Below are 17,610 nucleotides of genomic sequence, written 5' to 3'. Positions count from 1 at the left end.
AATTCCGAAGGACCAAGTGTCCCGAGGCTTCCCTTCCCCCGCCCGGAGCAGCGATGGTACCGCCCGGAAGTCTGGGCGGAGACCGCGGCTGCGCCGCTGTGAAAGGGCAGGCGTCGCGGGCCGGGCCACTTCCGTACTTCCGCTTCCCGGCCCAGCCAGCGCCCGCGATGGTGAGAGTGCCGGGCCGGGGACCCTCCCCGTCCCCCCGCTTCACCCCCTCTTCTCCCTTAGCACTGTGGGTTTGGGGGGATACGGCTTTGCGGCGGAGAGGCCCGGGCCAAGGGATGCTGGGGGTTTGGGGGCACGACGAGGCTGGGAGGAGGGGGGCGGGGTAGGGGCCGAATGAGGAAGGGGCCAGCGGGTGACGCCCCGGTGAGCAGCAGCCCGGTGGCACCCTGGTTTGGCCCCCGGGCAGGTGGAGAATACTCCTGATGCTTGAGGGGGCCGGAAGTGGCGCTTCCTAGACTCGTGGTAGGGCCTCCCCGCACATAGTAGGCCTGAGCCAGTTGTAGGCGCTGAGGCGTGTAGTAGGGCCACTTCCCCAGAATAGAAGAGCTTCACTAAATGCGCTGCTCTGCTCCCTCCTGCCTGCTTGACCCCCACAGCTTCCCGAGGGAAGCGTCCAGACCTCGGTATCCCATTCTTTCCCTTGCCCCTGCCTTGCGCCTACCGTGCTGAAGGATGTCCACCCAAGCCCCTTCCTGGTCAGAACTTCACTGTGTTAGCCTCACTGCAGGATGTAATGTGTAAGACCTGGTACTGCCGACCCCTTCCTCCCTGGAGATCCTCCCATTTGATAAATGTTCCCGGAAGTTAAGTGATAAGTATCTCGTCTCCTGGCTTTCATGGCCTGGTGTTTCATGGTGACTCCTGAATCTGCCTTCCTCAACTCTCTCAAAGGTTTGCCTGGATATCTTGAAGACACCTTGACATTAGGCCTCCAGAGCAAAACTCCGCTTCTCTCCTAAATTGCTTGTCCTCCTATGTTCCTGACACTGGCCATACCTCTCGATTTTTTAAAAAAAATCAAGTTTATTGGGGTATTATATGAGACTATTTTAATGGTGAAAGGGCAGGCATCACGGGTTTGGTCATTTAAAATTTTTACTGCTGAGTAGTATTTCATTGTGCTGATGGACCGTAGTTTGTTGGGAGGTATTTAATGTCATAATTATTTACATCTTTGTCAATCTAATCCCTGTGCTACTCGCTGCTTGTCCTCTTCCACAGCCCCGTCCAGGCTCTCATCAGCACTCTTTGAATAACCCTCTCTGCTTTCTGTCTCACTTCCTCTCCAATCCATTCTGCACAGAGCCTCCATGTAGTTGTGTAACTTCCTCTCAGAATTCCCCAGCAGTTTCTTACCACCATAAAAGAAAAGCCAAACTCAGTAGCCTGGCATTTGAGATTCTCCATGAATCTCCAGGCTATCATTGCAGCCTCATTTACTGACTCTAAAATACTTTCCATATACAGCAACATTGTATTCATTACTACTTCTGGAACTCTTAATGCCCTGTGTGTTATCCTAACTTTGCTTAAGTTATTTCATTCATTCATTTATTGTGCAGGAAATGAATAAGGTACTATATACAGGGTGGGGCAAAAAACAGGTTTATAGTTCATGTGGAAAACAATACATTAATAAATAATAATACAAGAACAGACTTTTGTATACTCGCACTGTAAACCTACTTTTGTCCCACCTTGTATGTTAGGTACTGAGCAAGGTGTAGGGTATGTAGATTTGAATAAAATAGACATGGTTTATTGATCATGAGGCTTACAGTCTAGAGAAGGAGAGATCACTTTACTAAAGATGTATGAGGAATGTGTTACTGTAAATTTTAAGAAATGCTTTGAAGGGCAAGTCAAGAAAGAGTTCTCTGAGGAAGAGCCCTCCTCTGAGTAAACCAACATCTGAAGGATGACTTAAGTAAAGAGAGGTTAGAAAAGCCTGCAGACAGATAGTTCAGCATGTGTGAAACCCTGAGGTGAGAAATCAACTTGGCTAATACCAATATAAGGAAATGAAGAGAAGCCAATGTAGCTAGAAGCTGATCCTTCTAGTGGGGATGCCCTTATTTTTCTCATTGTAAAATCTAATCCTTTTCCATCTTCAAATCAAAGCCAATTTCTTCTATAAATATAAATCTAGTTATGCCACAGTTATCCTTTATATCATGGTCTTTCCTCCCCATTGAGTTATTTAAGGGTAGAGATAGTCTTAATCATCTTACATTTCCAGCACCTAGCTCAGTGCTTGGCACATAGTAGACATCCATATGTTGGTTCAAAAGATAATTGAGGACAGTCACTCACCTGCATGCCTCTATACCAGAGCTTCTCAACCTCAGCACTATATGGGCCTGAATAATTCTTTGTTGTGCATTGTAGAACGTTCAATAGTATGCCTGGCCTCTTATCTACTCAGTGCCAATAGCGCCCCATCCCAAGTAGTGCCAGTGAATAATGTCTCAACATTGCTGAGTGCCCCTGGCAGGCAAAATGGTCCCCTGTTGAGATCTACTGCTCAGGAAATTAGAATGGTAGGCACCTTTACTTTGCTGTCTGAGAGCCCGGCTCAGTACTCTCTGGCTCCTGAGTAGCCAAAGCAGGGGGCGAGTGGGTCTGTGAGACAGATTCTGATCCTCCCTTGGGGTTTTTCCTACAGACTGCCACTCTCCGTCCCTACCTGAGTGCCGTGCGGGCCACATTGCAGGCTGCCCTCTGCCTGGAGAATTTCTCCTCCCAGGTTGTGGAACGACACAACAAACCGGAGGTTGAAGTCAGGTAGGGAAGAAAAAGGTCATGGTGGGGGTGATGGGTGCAGCCTCAGAGATGGCTAGAATGTGCCATGAACTTCCATTCTGGAGTTGGCAGGACAACAACAGTTCACATATTTTGTCTTGCTGCCAGATGAACAGTGATTCCTCATTTGGAGTTCAGAAAACAGGGTCAGTGGGTTAGCAGGACAAAACCCAGGAGAGAAGTTAGTCTGGTGTAAAGATTGCTTGACACAGGTATGACTTCTCAGAGTAGAGCTGTTTGGGAAGTATCTCCTGTGGTATTATTGGACCCAAGGGTAGTTTAAGAGGATGGAGAATTTAGTTATCTGAGATGCTATCTCCATTCTTTTCTAATTTAAACATCAAGGATGATTTTTTTTCTCCCAATCAACTTGGACTCTTTCATCTCCTACTCCAAATGTTCTGCATTTTGGGTTATATTCTCTTATCTAGTTTATGTTTTGTAAGCAAGTTGTTCTTTTACCCTTTAAAGTTTAATCTGGAACATATGTATAACTGAGAGACATGGTGTTACCACACTATATTGATATGATTTAAATTTTAAAAAATTGACAAGATGTTAGCATGTGCCATGTTATGTTACTTAACACATATGGTTTCTAATAGGCATTTAAAATTTTTTTTTATAGATTTCAGAGAAGAAGGGAGAGGGAGAGAGAGATAGAAATATTAATGATGAGAGAGAATCATTTATCGGCTGCCTCCTGCACGCCCCACACTGGAGATCGAGCCCAAAACCCAGGGATATGCCCTGACCGAGAATTGAACTGTGACCTGGTTCATGGGACAACACTCAACCACTGACCCACACCAGCCAGGCTCTAATAGGCACTTTAATGTGACAACAGCTCACAGACACTACCACTGCAGTTGATTACCATTACATAGATCTAGGGATGCAGAGGCATGAAAATGGGAACTGAGCTAAGAGGGGTCTTAATGCTGAATGAATGAATCAATAGGGATTGATAATTAAGATGCCAGACTAAGTTTGTCCTTTTCTCCAAGGCATCCTCTCTCATTCCTTAAATGGTATGTGGGTTTGCCTATATTAAAGTAAGAGCTGTCATTTGTAAAGCTCCTCCTACATGTTCCTGGCATGCTATTGGACACTTGACCCCTCTTTATCTCTCTCAGTCCTTGCCAGTGAAATAGGAATCAGTCATTTTACAGATGAGAAAATTAAGATTCCAGTAGGGTAACTTGCCCAGGAAAAATAACAGAGGAGGCTGGATTTCAAAACCTCTTTGCCCTGACTCCAGAGCCTGTGCTCTTTCCATTGAGAATACACTCACTGGCCCCCATCTTGGAGCAGCCCTGCTTGTGAGTCTCCTGTTCCTTGGACTCTGGTCTCAGGAAGTGATTGTAGGACCTGTGTGGGGTCTCCCTGAGCATTCTGTTCCTCTCTAGTACAGAGCCTTTGTGACATTGTGTTTTCAGGAGTAGCAAAGAGCTCCTGTTACAACCTGTGACCATCAGCAGGAATGAGAAGGAAAAGGTTCTGATTGAGGGCTCCATCAACTCTGTGCGGGTCAGCATTGCTGTGAAACAGGTGAGCTCACTGTGGAGCCCCTGCCTCTCCACGAGGCCAGGGATCCCCACTGAGATCTGGGTGGATGGAAACTTGACTATATACCCAGGAAATGATTTGCCAAACTCAGCAGGTCGGTAGAATAAAGAGCAAGCAACTCTTATCTCCTAGGCCAGTGATGGCGAACCTTTTGAGCTCGGCGTGTCAGCATTTTGAAAAACCCTGACTTAACTCTGGTGCCGTGTCACATATAGAAATTTTTATATATTTAAATGCCATTTAACAAAGAAAAATCAACCAAAAAAATGAGACGCGTGTCATAGGTTCCCATCACTGGCCTAGGCCTTGCCCTGGATTAGAAGTCAGGAAATGTAGCAGCCAAGGCCATGGGCCAGTTAGTATTAGCTCACAGAACCATTCCTAAGGAGTGAAGAATAAGTCCAGTTCAGGAAAATAAATAGTAACAGTACCAGTACCAGTCATAAACTCTGAAAGTAAGGTTTAGGGTAAAAAACAAAGTGCAATTATATTTCCTTAGATGTTTTACAAATGTCTGACCTTCCCAGCACCCCCATAATTTTTGCCATATCTGTGAACCATCTTGACAGCTGTATACTTAGTAGGTTTCTTTAAATTGACTTAGTTTCTTTAATAGAAGCTATGTCATAAGTGGAAGAACAATATCACTTGCCAGATGGAGGGAACTCTAAAAAATAAACCTAATGAAAACAAACAGTGATTCTGTTGCCTACAGGAAGCCCTACCTCTGGGGTCTGCTCTCTGTTAAAAAAGGAGATTATAAAGTGTTGCGGACTGTTCAGGGCATACTATTACCCAGCTGCAAAATTACTTCTTAGAAATATTTAAGTTCAGGGAGAAACTGGGAATCGTTTCATGTTCAGTCTCTGATAAGCCAGGTGAAATATATCACAGACTGGGAAATGTAGCACTAGTGAAATGAGAAAGAGAAAGGCATCTTTGAATATAGATGAGGACTCTGGAAGAAGTGGGTAGAACACTCAGGTTTGCCAAAATTCCCTTCTGGAATGGACAAAGATGAGATCATGATAATGCCCTGTTGGAGCACATCTAATATTATAGACCAGGGGTCCTCAAACTACGGCCCGCGGGCCACATGCAAATACAAATATTGTATTTGTTCCCGTTTTGTTTTTTTACTTCAAAAGAAGATATGTGCAGTGTGCATAGGAATTTGTTCATAGTTTTTTTTTAAACTATAGTCCGGCCCTCCAACGGTCTGAGGGACAGTGAACTGGCCCCCTGTTTAAAAAGTTTGAGGACCCCTGTTATAGACCCTCCTTTCAATTGGCAACCAAGTGTCCCATGATTCAAAGTTCAGGCAGAGTGCTCCCAGTCCCAAACCCCTCTGGCTTCAGTGAGCCTTGGGGGAATTGGGTCAGAAGCCCAGGCTACAGGCTTCTGTTAGTTTATGGTATCAGCTTTAGGGAAACTTTTCTGCTTTGCTCTCAATAGGCTGATGAGATTGAGAAGATTTTATGCCACAAGTTCATGCGCTTTATGATGATGCGAGCAGAGAATTTCTTTATCCTTCGAAGGAAACCAGTGGAGGTGAGACTGTGATTCACATGTTCATGATGTCCAGGATTCTATCACTAAGTCCACTGTCACTGGCATGGGATTGTTTCTAGAACCAGGATTGCTACTTCTCTAACTGTAGGGCATCCAGCCACTGCTTGAATTGAGAATGTAGCAGCAAAAAGGACACAGTGAGTCAAATTCTTTCTAAGCTCTGCTGCTAGCTGATTTCATAGTCTTTCAAGGATACAATTGACTGGGTCAGTTGTTGCTGACTTTGTACTTCAGTCCTCTCCACAGACTCCCTGTCATATTGACTTAAAATGTCCCCAATGACTGAGCAACACCACCCACACAGAGCTGCATGCAGCATCACCAGATACATTAGACGTGTTGGACAAGCTAGTCCTCATTCTGAGCTAAAATCTTCTGGTCCTAGCCCTAACCTCTGAGGCCACCCAGGATAAGTAAAATTACTCTTCCACACACAACCGATCTGACAGTTAAAGGCTCTATCCAATCTGTCTCCCACAGCATCTCTTCAGACTAAGTGTCCCCTGTTTTATTTGATTCTTCTATGACAAAATTTCAAGTCTCTTCACTCTCCCTTGACTCATTCTGAATGCTACTATTTGTGCCACAGATAGTCTTGCTGAGACGTCTGATATGCACAAAATCCTCAACTGGGTTCAGTTCCTTGGATCCAACATAGACACCCCACCAGAGCAGGTGGGCTGCTGACTGAAAGGTGTAGCTTGAGAGAAGATTGCAATCAGCTGGAAGCATGTGACTGAGTGAACCCAGAGGACATGGCCAGCTAAGTTCCCCCTGGGGTGCTAATCTCCTTTTTTTCTCTTCCTGCTGTCTTCCTTTCCTAGGGTTATGACATCAGTTTTCTGATCACCAACTTCCACACAGAGCAGATGTATAAACACAAGTTGGTGGACTTTGTGATCCACTTCATGGAGGAGATCGACAAAGAGATCAGTGAGATGAAGCTGTCGGTCAACGCCCGTGCCCGTATCGTAGCTGAGGAGTTCCTTAAGAATGTAAGTAAGGGCTTTCCTGGTTTCCTTCCAGAGACAGGAGCAGCCATGGGTCCTGTTAAGAATTTAGCATCTGGCAGGAAAGTGGTGCCAGTGTGTGAGTATTTCCGGAGGCCTCTAGGATCTCTGGTGGGTGCCACATCAGCCAGGTGCCTTGAGGCTGGAGAACATGAGCTTCATCTTTCAGAGGTGCAGGGCATTTTCCATAACTGGGTGTCTAGGGGATACCTCTCTCCTAGTCTATTGGGTCTTAGATGCTAAATTCTATACGTCAAAATGTACAGAGTCCTCTATATCTAGTGCAAGCCCCAAGTGAGGCATGTTAAATCCACGTGTGGATTTTCTAGGAATGTAGGACAATTAATCATAGTGTAATTCCACTCCTCAAACAGACTTAAATATTTTCCTTCAGCGTCTGTTTCTCAGGCTTTAAGCCACAATTTCTTCAAGCTGTTTTCCATCACTTTCCTGGCCTAAGTCCTCTGGATCTTTTTTCAACTGTTTATGCCTTCCTAACTGAAAGGACTGCAGTCCTCTGAAGAGGAGGAATTGTAAACATTGATGAACTGATGACACAGTTGTTCTTGTTTAGATATTCAGGACATGCCGCCTTCTTTTTCTTCTTCCAAACAATCTTTGGTTTGTTGACATGTTCCATTCAGAGTTGACAGTGATCCCTAGATGGTAGATTTATGTTTATTCTTACCAGTGCATACAGGCCCAGCCCAGAAGGAGCTCAGATTCCTAAAAATGGAAATTACACCCGCTTCCCCTGGGCTTTAATTATATTGAGGGCAGCCAGCATACAGAGTAGCTTTACTGTGCGCACAGGGTAAGTGTGCTTGTTCAGATCACACAGGCTATGAAGTTAGACCACCTGGGTGTGAGTCTAGGCTCCTTGCCTGCTTGGGCATGGACTGAACCTCTTAACTAAGCTTGTTTCCTCAGCAGCAAAATGAGGAGACTGAGCAATTAATATGAACCTTTCATGTGGTTGAACAATGAGGAAATACATGTAAAGCATATCACTTGGCAGATAGTGAGTGTTGTATGTATTGTAGTACCAAAGTTTTATGGCCAGGGCACTAGGAGGCCTTTGCATTCAACTGTGAAGAAAAATAGTTCTTGCCCCAATTTAGTACTTAACTCATTTATGCACTAATCACTCTTATGATAATTATATTTTTATAGTTAGGCAGCTAAAAAGCAATTCACATGCTTTATTTATTTATTTATTTTTAAAATATACTTTATTGATTTTTTACAGAGAGGAAGGGAGAGGGATAGAGAGATAGAAACATTGATGAGAGAGAAACATCAATCAGCTGCCTCCTGCACACCTCCTACTGGGGATGTGCCCGCAACCAAGGTACATGCCCTTGACTGGAATCGAACCTGGGACCCTTCAGTCCGCAGGCCGACGCTCTATCCACTGAGCCAAACTGGTTAGGGCCACATGCTTTATTTAATAACTTAAACAATCTTTGCCCAGCCATAGAGGCTCAGTTGGTTTAGCATTGTCCCATGCACCAAAAGGTTGCCAGTTCGATTCCCAGTCAGGGCACATGCTAGGGGTGTGGACTTGATACCCAGTAGGGGGCGTTCAGGAGGCAGGCAATCAGTGTTTCTCATATCAATGTTTCTCTCTCTACATTTAAAAAAACACAATCTTTGAGGCAGGTGTTAATCCCCATTTTACAGATTAGTAAACTAGAGCTCCAGAAGTTAAATCACCTTCCCAAGGTCCCTCAGTAAGTGGGAGAACCAGGACTAGGAGCTAAGTTTCAGACTCCGAGATCCTGGAATAGTACTTTGGCATCTGGCAGGGGTCACATATTCAGGTGGGCAGGTAATGTATGTGAATAAAGTGGATTGTGTAGGGACCTAGTGAACTCATGCCTCACCTGAAGAGGATCACCACCATACAGCTTCATCTTACAGCTTTCAAAAGAATCCCAAAGTCTTGCCTGGTTAGCATGGCTCAGTGATTGAGCATCAACCTATGAACCAGGAGGTCACGGTTCGATTCCCAGTCAGGGCACATGCCCAGGCTGCAGGCTTGATCCCCAGTGTGGGGCATGCAGAAAGCAGCTGATCCATAATTCTCTCTCATCATTGATGTTTCTATTTATCTCTCCCTCCCCTTTCCTCTCTGAAATCAATACAAGTATATTTTAAAAAATAATAAAGGGACTCTTTCCCCCTCCCCACGTGGGAATCTGTACTTGTTCTTTAATAAATTTCCACCAAAAAAATTTAAAAAAAAATAAAAAATTTAAAAAAGAATCCTAAAGTCTGGATTAGTATCCAGAGTCTCCCTTATTTTCAAGGTTGGCAACTAATTCATATTCTTTTAAACACTGTATGGGCTCATTTTGGGGCTTGGCTATTCATTCATTGGTCTATAACCTCTGGTCTGTAAAATGTCCAGGGCTGTTCTTGGCACCATGAGGGATACTTGATGGCAGGAAACTTGTCAAGGGCCTGTCCTAGGTTGGAGGACCACACAGAGCTTGAGCCCTCTGAGTCCCCAAGCCCTTGCATCTCTAAAGAAGCAAGTTGCTGTGACAGTGCTTTATAGCAGCCTCTGTGACATGGCTAAGAGGAGCTATGGAAAAGCCCATACCACCTTTAATTTCGCTGCCTTGTCTAGTGCTAGGTTTAGGGCCAGTGTCCTAAAGATCACTGGGAAAAGCATGCCCACAGGGGTGTCCTGGGACCTAATCCTGCCCCCTCAGAGGTCTGAGCACAGTGGCAGCTCTCAGATCGGCCCTCCTCACCCCCCCTCAGCAGGCCTACTGGAATACAGCAGTAACCATCATTCACCATTTCTTTGTTTTCTTGACAGTTTTAAACATCTGACTGGATCTCGTGGCCTTCCCCCTCAGAATCTCCTGTGTCTCTGCAAAGGCATCCTGGAGTCACTTCTCAGAGCGACAGCAGAAGCAGAGGGGACCTGGGTTGGGGTGGGCATTAAATGCGGGAGGGGGGGGTGGTGCGCTTGCTAGCTGGTGACAAAGCAGCAGTGAACTTGCCCCAAGGCCACACGTGCCTGGTCAGGCTGGCTTCTGATGTTCAGTCCCCTGGGCGGACGGATTTTTTTTTTAGTGTCTTGAAATTTAAACTCTGTGCTTGTAGGAGACTGTAACCTTTTTGTCTTTTTTTTTTTTTTTTTTAAACAAAAACCTCCACCTCCAGTGGCTGTGACTGGTCCCAGTGATTGTACCTTATTGGTCGCTGTGGGTCTGGGCGGGCCTGGAGCCAAAAGGCGACTACTGTTCCTCCCCCAAGTCACCCCATGTGGGGAGGGAGGGAGGTTTCAGACTCCAGTTCCTCTCCCTTGCCCTCTTATTCTCAAGCCTCCTTGAGCCCAGTAGAAGCAGTGGCTAGCTTCCTGAGCTCTGCCTAAAAATCGCCACTCAGCACTGGTTGGGGACAAGGGCTGAACCAGTGGCCACCAGCCACACCTAGGAGCTGGAACCAGAAAGCCAGGCAACCTCTGGTCACAGGGGCCACTTCCAGGCCTCCCAGCTGAGAGGGGTCACTGTTTTGCCTTGTCTGTCAGTGCAGTGCCTGTGCTGAGGTGGAGAGGTGAGTCCTATCAGATTCCTGGCTGGGCCTTCCCACCTGCTCCGGCTTCTCTGCTCCCATGCTCGCTGTACCTTTTCTTATTCTGATGGGTCCCCCCGCCCCTGATTAAACTCTCTTCTTGCCCCTTTGGGGCTGCATGAGGTCTGTGCTCTGTCTGCATATGTGGAAAGAGAGAGGGGAGGTGGGGCTTTTTCTTTCCAAAGACCATGTGACTGGTACTTGGGCCTGGGGTCACCACCAGAAGCAATCTTACGGTTCCTGACATCCCTGCCTAGGGCCCTAATCCAGAGTCTTCCATTGCAATCTAGGCACCACCCATTTTAAAAACTGTTACCCCCACCTATAAAGAGCTTTGGTCCTTTTTGCCTAATGAGCTCATTTGGGCTAAACCAACCTCGGAGAGACAGTGATCCCATTTTATGGCTAAGGAAACAGGTTCCATAAGATGTAGTAGCTTGCCCCAAATTGAGCCAGTGAGCAAAAGGGTAGATTTCAAATCCAAGACTTGTGCCTCTACCAATGCTAGGACAGTACTCAGTAGCCATGTGTGGTTATTTAAATTACTCAAACTAAATAAGGTTTAAAATTTACTCACACGATCCCACCAGCAACATTACAAGTGCTCAATAGCTACCAGTGACTAATGCCTATCATGTCAGATGGTACATATGTAGAGCATTTCCATGATCACAGAAAGCTCTTGGACAGTGCTAGACTTGGTGAATCCTCCCAAGTAAACAAGATTGCTTGTATTTGAGTCCCAACTCTTAAATATATTTTATTGATTTTTTAGAGAGGGAAGGAGAGATTAGATAGAAGCATCCATGAGAGAGAAACATCAATCAGCTACATCCTGCACATACACACACACCATGCCCCCACACACAGGGGGTGGAGCCTGCAACACAGGCATGTGCCCTGACTGGGAATTGAACTGGGGGCCTCTTGGTTTCTGGTTTGGCGCTCAACTGCTGAGCTGCATCAGCCCGGCATGAGTCCAAACTCTTGCTGAATTTGAGTAAATTATAAAGTGGAGATAGTTAATGTAAACAATCTCGCATAGTTCCTGCTATACCGGTACTAAGTAAACAATAGCTGATCTTTCCACCAGCCCACTATGCAAGCTGATAACTTTCCTCATCTAGTCATGGGCGATGACATTATCCCTGTCTTGGAGAGATTTGGGGGACTAGTAAAAGCCAGGTATGTAAATAGATGTGCTGAAGTGTTTCATATTCACTATAAGTCTTGGGGCCCACAGGGCATTATTTATGGAGGAGGATGCCGGGAAGAGTTTCAGAAGGGTTGGCCTTTGAGCTGAGCTTTCAAAAGTGTTCTAGATGGCCAACGGGTCTCTTGAAGTAGAGGACAAGGTGATGTTAAAGGGAGAAAGGGCTGGGGCTGGGAGCAACTTGGATAGCTATCATCCCCTTTATGACTTACCTCTGTGACCTCTTCCTTCTGCCTTGCAGAATGAGGTGTGCCCTACTCTGGGGCACATGACTGTGTTCTAGCTTTGCAGTGAATGTTAAAGGTGCTCACAGTGAAGATAACCACTATAGAGTATGGCAGCTGCTCACTCAGCCCTCACTGGACGGCATTGCCTGGGTGAGCCAGCCAAAACTCTCTTGTCATGGATCCATCTCCTCTGATCTGGATCCCCTAAAACCAAATTTGCTCCCTGATGAGAACGGACTGGGTGGTTTCCAATCAGCTGGCCCTCTCCTGGGGACATGTCTTTTGGGAAGCCCAGTCACCAGCCAGTGGGGGGTTGGGAAGGGTGATCTGCGGGGATGGGGTTGGCTGGACACCTAGGTGGAGGACCCACCTTCACTGAATGGGCAGATCTAGCCAGAGACAACACAAAGCTGGCTTTTTGGACCAGGTACTCTCTTCCCTGGAGTTTGCTTAAATGGGCACTGCTAGAGTTTACCTCTCAAACTACCCATATTTCCATGACCAATAGACAACCAGTTTAGAGTGATAACATGGGGTCATGATGTTAACAGTGTTTGTGTTTAATAAGAGTGGGGCCTTGGAATCAGATCTGGGTTCCACTGCTGGCTCTGTGATGAGGCAAATTCTGTAACATCTTGGAGTTTTATTTATCTCACCTGTGTCTTGAGGATACTACTTTGCCACCACGCCCAAAAGGATTGCTTAGTCTTGTCTTGAGAGCTGTGCATAAATCCAGTTACATTTTTTCCTGCAGTTGACAAAGATGATCTGTTTTTGTATTTCCAATTTTTGTGGGGTGGGGGAAGGGAGAAGTGTGTTCTGTGCTGGATCATTGTTTCCTGCATATACGGTCTTTCAAATCTGTCCCCAAGGATCTGCTCCTAGCCCCATCTGTCAGGCCCTGCAGATGCAATCCCGCCTCACCAGGCTCCAGCCACATTGGCATCCTTTTAGTTCCCCAGAAAGGTTCTTACCCTCCTCAGGGCTGTTGCTGAGACTTGCCTCTCCCTGGAATGCTATTTCTCCCCTCTTCCCTGGCCAACTCCTGACCTTTGCATTCTGTACGGCGTTGGCTTCAATGTCACCTCTTCAGAGAACATCCTTGACTGCCTTATCCAAAATATGCCACTTTCCTGGCTGTAGTTCATTGCCCGTACCATACTTACAGCTGTTATATACCTTTGTTGCTTACTTTTTGTTTCCTCTCCACCGGGCTCTAAACTCCATGAGGTCAGGGATCACCTAGGTCCTAGCCCATTGCCTAGGACGTGGTCCTCTATAAATACTGTGAAATGACTGGAGCCCCAGGAAGTGCTCAATGAGAAACCATGGCACTGGTAGTAATTGGCAACCCGGTACTGTGCGCTTCCGCCATCAGTGCTCTCATCAAGGGTGTGGGGCAGGTGAAGTTCAGAGTTCGCCTGATGGAACCAGCCAACCCGCGGCCTGATTGTGGCAAGGAATGGTTTCCAAGGCGACAATAAACAGAGGGCGGAGCCTCGAACCCTAGGACCCTGCTCTGCAATCCCGCGAGAGGCAGCAGTGCGGGGCGCAGGGAGGGCGTGGGAGCGCGGTAAGGCGCATGCAGGGCCCCCGCTTGGCGCTGATCCGGAGCGCGGGGGACCTGAGGGTCAGACACCCGTGCTCCACCGCCTGGTACCGCCTGGAGGGCGGCCCGGTATGCAACTGGCCGCAGAAGCCGCAGCCGCCTGAGCCACGCACCAGTTACCCCGTCCCGTGGCCCTGGGCACACCGCTCGGAGTTTCGGCCTCTAGAGACGCTGCCATGGCCCAGGTCCGCCTGCGCCTGGTCCGACGGGGCTCGTGCTGGTAGCAAAAGCCTGGCCGGCAGCCGCGCCATCCAGCTCGCCCATGGCACTCACGCCCAGGGCACCGCAGATCTACGCCCCCTCGGGCGCCCGCACACCCGAGCCCTTGATGATGCCCCGCTGCAGGACGGTGAGGCCCATTTCGGTCAGCCCATCCTGGCCTGAGGCAGTAGTGACGAGGAAGAGACGACTGGGTGGAGGGCATGGGGGTCTGGAGAAGAGCGATAGAGGGTGGGCATCCGGGTGAAGGGCAGAGAAAGAGAAGGAGCAGGGGCATGGGTATTGGGGGCCAGAGAGATGCTAGGCTGAGCCCCCTCTACTCATCTTTCCGCAGGTTCCCTGGTCCTCTGGTCAGGATTGTCCAAGGACTCTCCGCACATGGGCCGGCTCAGAAACGCCAAGATCCATGTGGAGAGAGCTGTCAAGGTCAGAGGAGGCTAGGGAAGGAGGGGCGGTTCTAGAATGGCACAATCTGCCTCCCTGAACTAATTTATTCCATCCTTAAAAAACAAACTCCTTGATTCCACACCCATCTTCAAATACCTCCCTATTTTTTAAAAGTTTATCTTTATTGTTGGAAGTATTACAGATGCCCTACTTGTCCCCCTTGACCCCTTCTAGCCCACACCTGCAAATACATCCCTATTTAAAAAATTTTTTTAATGTATTTTTATTGATTTCAGAGAGGAAGGGGGAGAGAGAAACATCAATGATGAGAGAATCATTGATCGGCTGCCTCCTGCACACCTCCTGGGGATGGAGCCCACAACCCGGGCATGTGCCCTTGACCAGAATCAAACCCGGGACCCTTCAGTCCACAGTCGGACAGACACTCTGTCCACTGAGCCAAACCAGCTAGGGCCCTCCCTATTTTTGATACCCCTTCATTTAGCAGTCTTGTCTACTTCTTTACCCAGCATGAGCCCCTCAGCTCCTACCTCTCTGTTTCTGTCCCTTCTCCACTTCCTTGGGAGAACCTAGTCAAGGACACTAGGGAAGTCCCAGGAGCAGCCCCTTTTCTGTCCCAATCTTGGTTGGGCACCTGTGTCATTGCACCGCTGCCCCACACACCCTTTCCTCTCGGCTCTCTGCTCACATCTAGTTTTCCTTCCTCCCTCCCTGACTGCTGCTTTGAAGGTGCCTGGGACTTTAGTGGTTCCCTGGATCCCTCCCCACACCTGTCTCCTTGGCTGTGAGTCCAGACAGGGTGCTGTGCCCCCTGCATGCCCTTTCCTGCCCAGCCTATGCTTTAACTGTACACTTGGCAGATCCAGCCGCTTACTGGACATCTCCATCCAGAGAACTTACTATCATTTCCATGTCCCAAACCATACTCTTGATTTTCCTGCCTAACCCAGTCATCATTAGTCTCTGGTCTCCCCATCTCCTAGTTGCTCAAGCTAGAAATCTGATCTTTTTATTCACTCACCCACACATCTACTCCCATCAGCAAAACCAGTCACCTGTATTTCCAGAACAAATCCCAATTCCATGACCTTCCCTTCTCCATTGTAGCCACCCTCATTCTAGTTACCGTGATTTCTCTCCCACACAAACCTCTCCCACACAAACCACAACAGCCCTCCAACTGGCCTCCCTACTTCCACCCTTGTCTCCTCCATCTCCTCTCCAGACAGCAGCCTCCAGTCACAGCACTCCCTCTCTTAGCCTTCAGTGCTGCACACTGCTGTTGATATAAAATTCAAGACCATGTCCAAGGCCTGCAGGACCTTCCACAGTTTAGCCATGACCTCCTGGCTCAGGAGCTCTCCCCTCATTTCCACTCTAACCCTGGTCCCCTTCCAACTCCTTTAGACCTCCCTCTAGCCTCAAGACCTTTGCACATGCTTTTTCCTTTGTCCAAACTGCCATTTGTCCAGCTCTTAATTCGTGGCTCCTTCTCCACATCCCCTGACTGTATGTATTTCTAGTTTCTCTGAATCCCCATTAAGTGTCCAGTTTTTGGAGTCAGCCTACCTGGATTTAAATCCCTGCTTTTTCACTTAACCACTGTGTGGCCAAGCTATTCAACCTCTCTATGCCTCTGTTTCATAATCAGTTAAATGGGGATAATAACATCTGTTAAAAATACATGTTATTGTTAGAAATATATATACACACACACATATATATGCTTAGCACATATAGGTGTTTAATAAATATCAACTATTATCATAACTTTGTAGTCAAAATTATGCCAGCTTCTGATACAACCATATTTATTTATCTACTTGTTTATAATCTGTCTCCTTTACTAGAATAACAAAATTCTGGTTCACCATTCCCTATGTCTGGCACATAGGCAGTACTTACTGAGCAAGTATCCTTCTCTCACCTTACAGCAGAAGAAGATCTTTATGATCCAAGGCCACTACCCGGTGATCCGGTGCCTCTTGCGCCGCAGGGGCTGGGTGGAGAAGAAGATGGTCCATTCGTCGGGCACCACCCTGCTGTCACCCCAGAAGCATCTGAATAGCTCAGTAACGGGTGATAGTGACATCACTGAGGATGGTGAGCAGTTCCCTCCATTTCCACAAGCTGCCTCTCTCAAGTGGCTTTCCTTTGGTTTTCACTGTCCCAGGCTTGAGACTTTGGTATGGGCCTATGGGGCAGGGACAGGGGCCTCACCAGGCCTGGGCTCTCTCTGCATTTGCAGACGATCAAGATGAGGACGAGGTGTTCCAGCCATCACAACTCTTCGATGATGATGTACTGCAATTGGATAACCTAGATGGGACACATGCTGTGATGGTGAGGGCCTAGGGGGCTGGAGGGAGAGCATTAGAGTCCAGCTGGATGACCCTAGACAAGTCCTTTCCTTCTCTGAGCCTCAGTTTCCCCATAGGCAATAAAACCTAATTGCTTCTCTAAAGCTTGGATGGGCCAGCAGAATGGTGAGGGACACAGTGGTGCTCAGACAAGGCTAGCCTGGGATCAGAACTCGGCTAGGTTGTATCAGAAGCTGGCACAAACTCCATGCCTAGGAATTCCCCCTTCCAACTAAAAGCCACATAATTCATCTCCTTCCTCTGCCCTTGGCAAGCGAAGGCTGGAAGGAAGGGCTTAAAAAGCTTGGAAAGAGGCTGATATGATGTGGAGGATTTGTGTGTGGAGCAGACAGGCTTGCAAATTCTGGGGCCAAATGCCTCTAGGCAGTGACTAAGCCATACAGATGAGGACGAGGTGTTCCACCACCACTTACTAAGTTGAACTATACCAAATTGCCATTTTTGTATGTCAGGAAAGGTTGAGTGTTCTGTTTCATATGGCTCAACCTTGGCAGCCCTTGGACAAGCACTTATCCTTTCTGTGCCTCAGTTTCCTCATTTGTGAAATGGGGACCACAGTAGCATCTGCCTCATAGGGGTTTGGTGAGGATTAAATGAGATGACATGGAAAGTATTGAGAACATGGTCTAGCACAGCCGTGGGCAAACTACGGCCTGTGGGCCGGATCCGGCCCGTTTGAAATGAATAAAACTAAAAAAAAAAAAGACCGTACCCTTTTATGTAATGATGTTTACTTTGAATTTATATTAGTTCACACAAACAATCCATCCATGCTTTTGTTCCGGCCCTCCAGTCCAGTTTAAGAACCCATTGTGGCCCTCGAGTCAAAAAGTTTGCCCACCCCTGGTCTAGCATGTGGTGCACAAATTCGTGCATGGGTTATCCTACCTCCCAGAGTTGTAGGAGAGATAGAGAAATGTAGGAGCCTTTTGTCAAGTGCTATGTGCCCATCAGCTTAGAGTCACTGTCCTGTCTCTGAGCAAATCATTGATGGCCATGG

At 47.3% G+C, this 17,610-nt stretch overlaps 2 protein-coding genes across 4 annotated transcripts in view; both read left to right on the top strand.

Moving 5' to 3' along the window:
- The first annotated feature begins 38 nt into the window (after nucleotides 1-38).
- On the top strand, nucleotides 39-10,675 carry ARPC4 (actin related protein 2/3 complex subunit 4). Of its 3 annotated transcripts, none has more exons than XM_014451350.1 (6): nucleotides 39-170; nucleotides 2,675-2,793; nucleotides 4,251-4,362; nucleotides 5,836-5,931; nucleotides 6,777-6,947; nucleotides 9,793-10,675. In XM_014451350.1, the coding sequence occupies exons 1-6, from the start codon at nucleotides 54-56 to the stop codon at nucleotides 9,796-9,798; spliced, it is 621 nt and encodes a 206-aa protein (XP_014306836.1). In that variant the 5' UTR covers nucleotides 39-53; the 3' UTR covers nucleotides 9,799-10,675. The 3 variants fall into 3 exon arrangements, with proteins under 3 accessions (XP_014306836.1, XP_014306837.1, XP_014306838.1); XM_014451351.2 differs by lacking the exon at nucleotides 9,793-10,675 and adding an exon at nucleotides 6,542-6,646 and having other exon boundaries at nucleotides 6,777-6,919; XM_014451352.2 differs by lacking the exon at nucleotides 39-170 and adding an exon at nucleotides 728-746.
- A 2,900-nt stretch (nucleotides 10,676-13,575) lies between these two features.
- Nucleotides 13,576-17,610, top strand: part of TTLL3 (tubulin tyrosine ligase like 3) — a 21,737-nt gene continuing 17,702 nt past the window's right edge. Inside the window, 4 exon segments of the mRNA XM_023749430.1 lie at nucleotides 13,576-13,951; nucleotides 14,156-14,247; nucleotides 16,164-16,332; nucleotides 16,478-16,572. Coding sequence (XP_023605198.1) covers nucleotides 13,576-13,951; nucleotides 14,156-14,247; nucleotides 16,164-16,332; nucleotides 16,478-16,572 — 732 coding nt within the window.

This window comes from Myotis lucifugus, unplaced genomic scaffold (assembly GCF_000147115.1).
Source record: "Myotis lucifugus unplaced genomic scaffold, Myoluc2.0 scaffold_8, whole genome shotgun sequence".
Taxonomy (NCBI): Eukaryota; Metazoa; Chordata; class Mammalia; order Chiroptera; family Vespertilionidae; genus Myotis; species Myotis lucifugus.
The sequence above is the reverse complement of the archived record's forward strand: the minus strand, read 5'-3'. Positions and strand labels throughout refer to the sequence as shown.

Coding starts and splice junctions, on each gene's coding strand:
- ARPC4 (XM_014451350.1), top strand. CDS start 54: ATGGTACCGCCCGGAAGTCTGGGCGGAGACCGCGGCTGCGCCGCTGTG. Junction 171..2,674: donor CCCAGCCAGCGCCCGCGATG/GTGAGAGTGCCG, acceptor TTTTTCCTACAG/ACTGCCACTCTCCGTCCCTA. Junction 2,794..4,250: donor AAACCGGAGGTTGAAGTCAG/GTAGGGAAGAAA, acceptor TTGTGTTTTCAG/GAGTAGCAAAGAGCTCCTGT.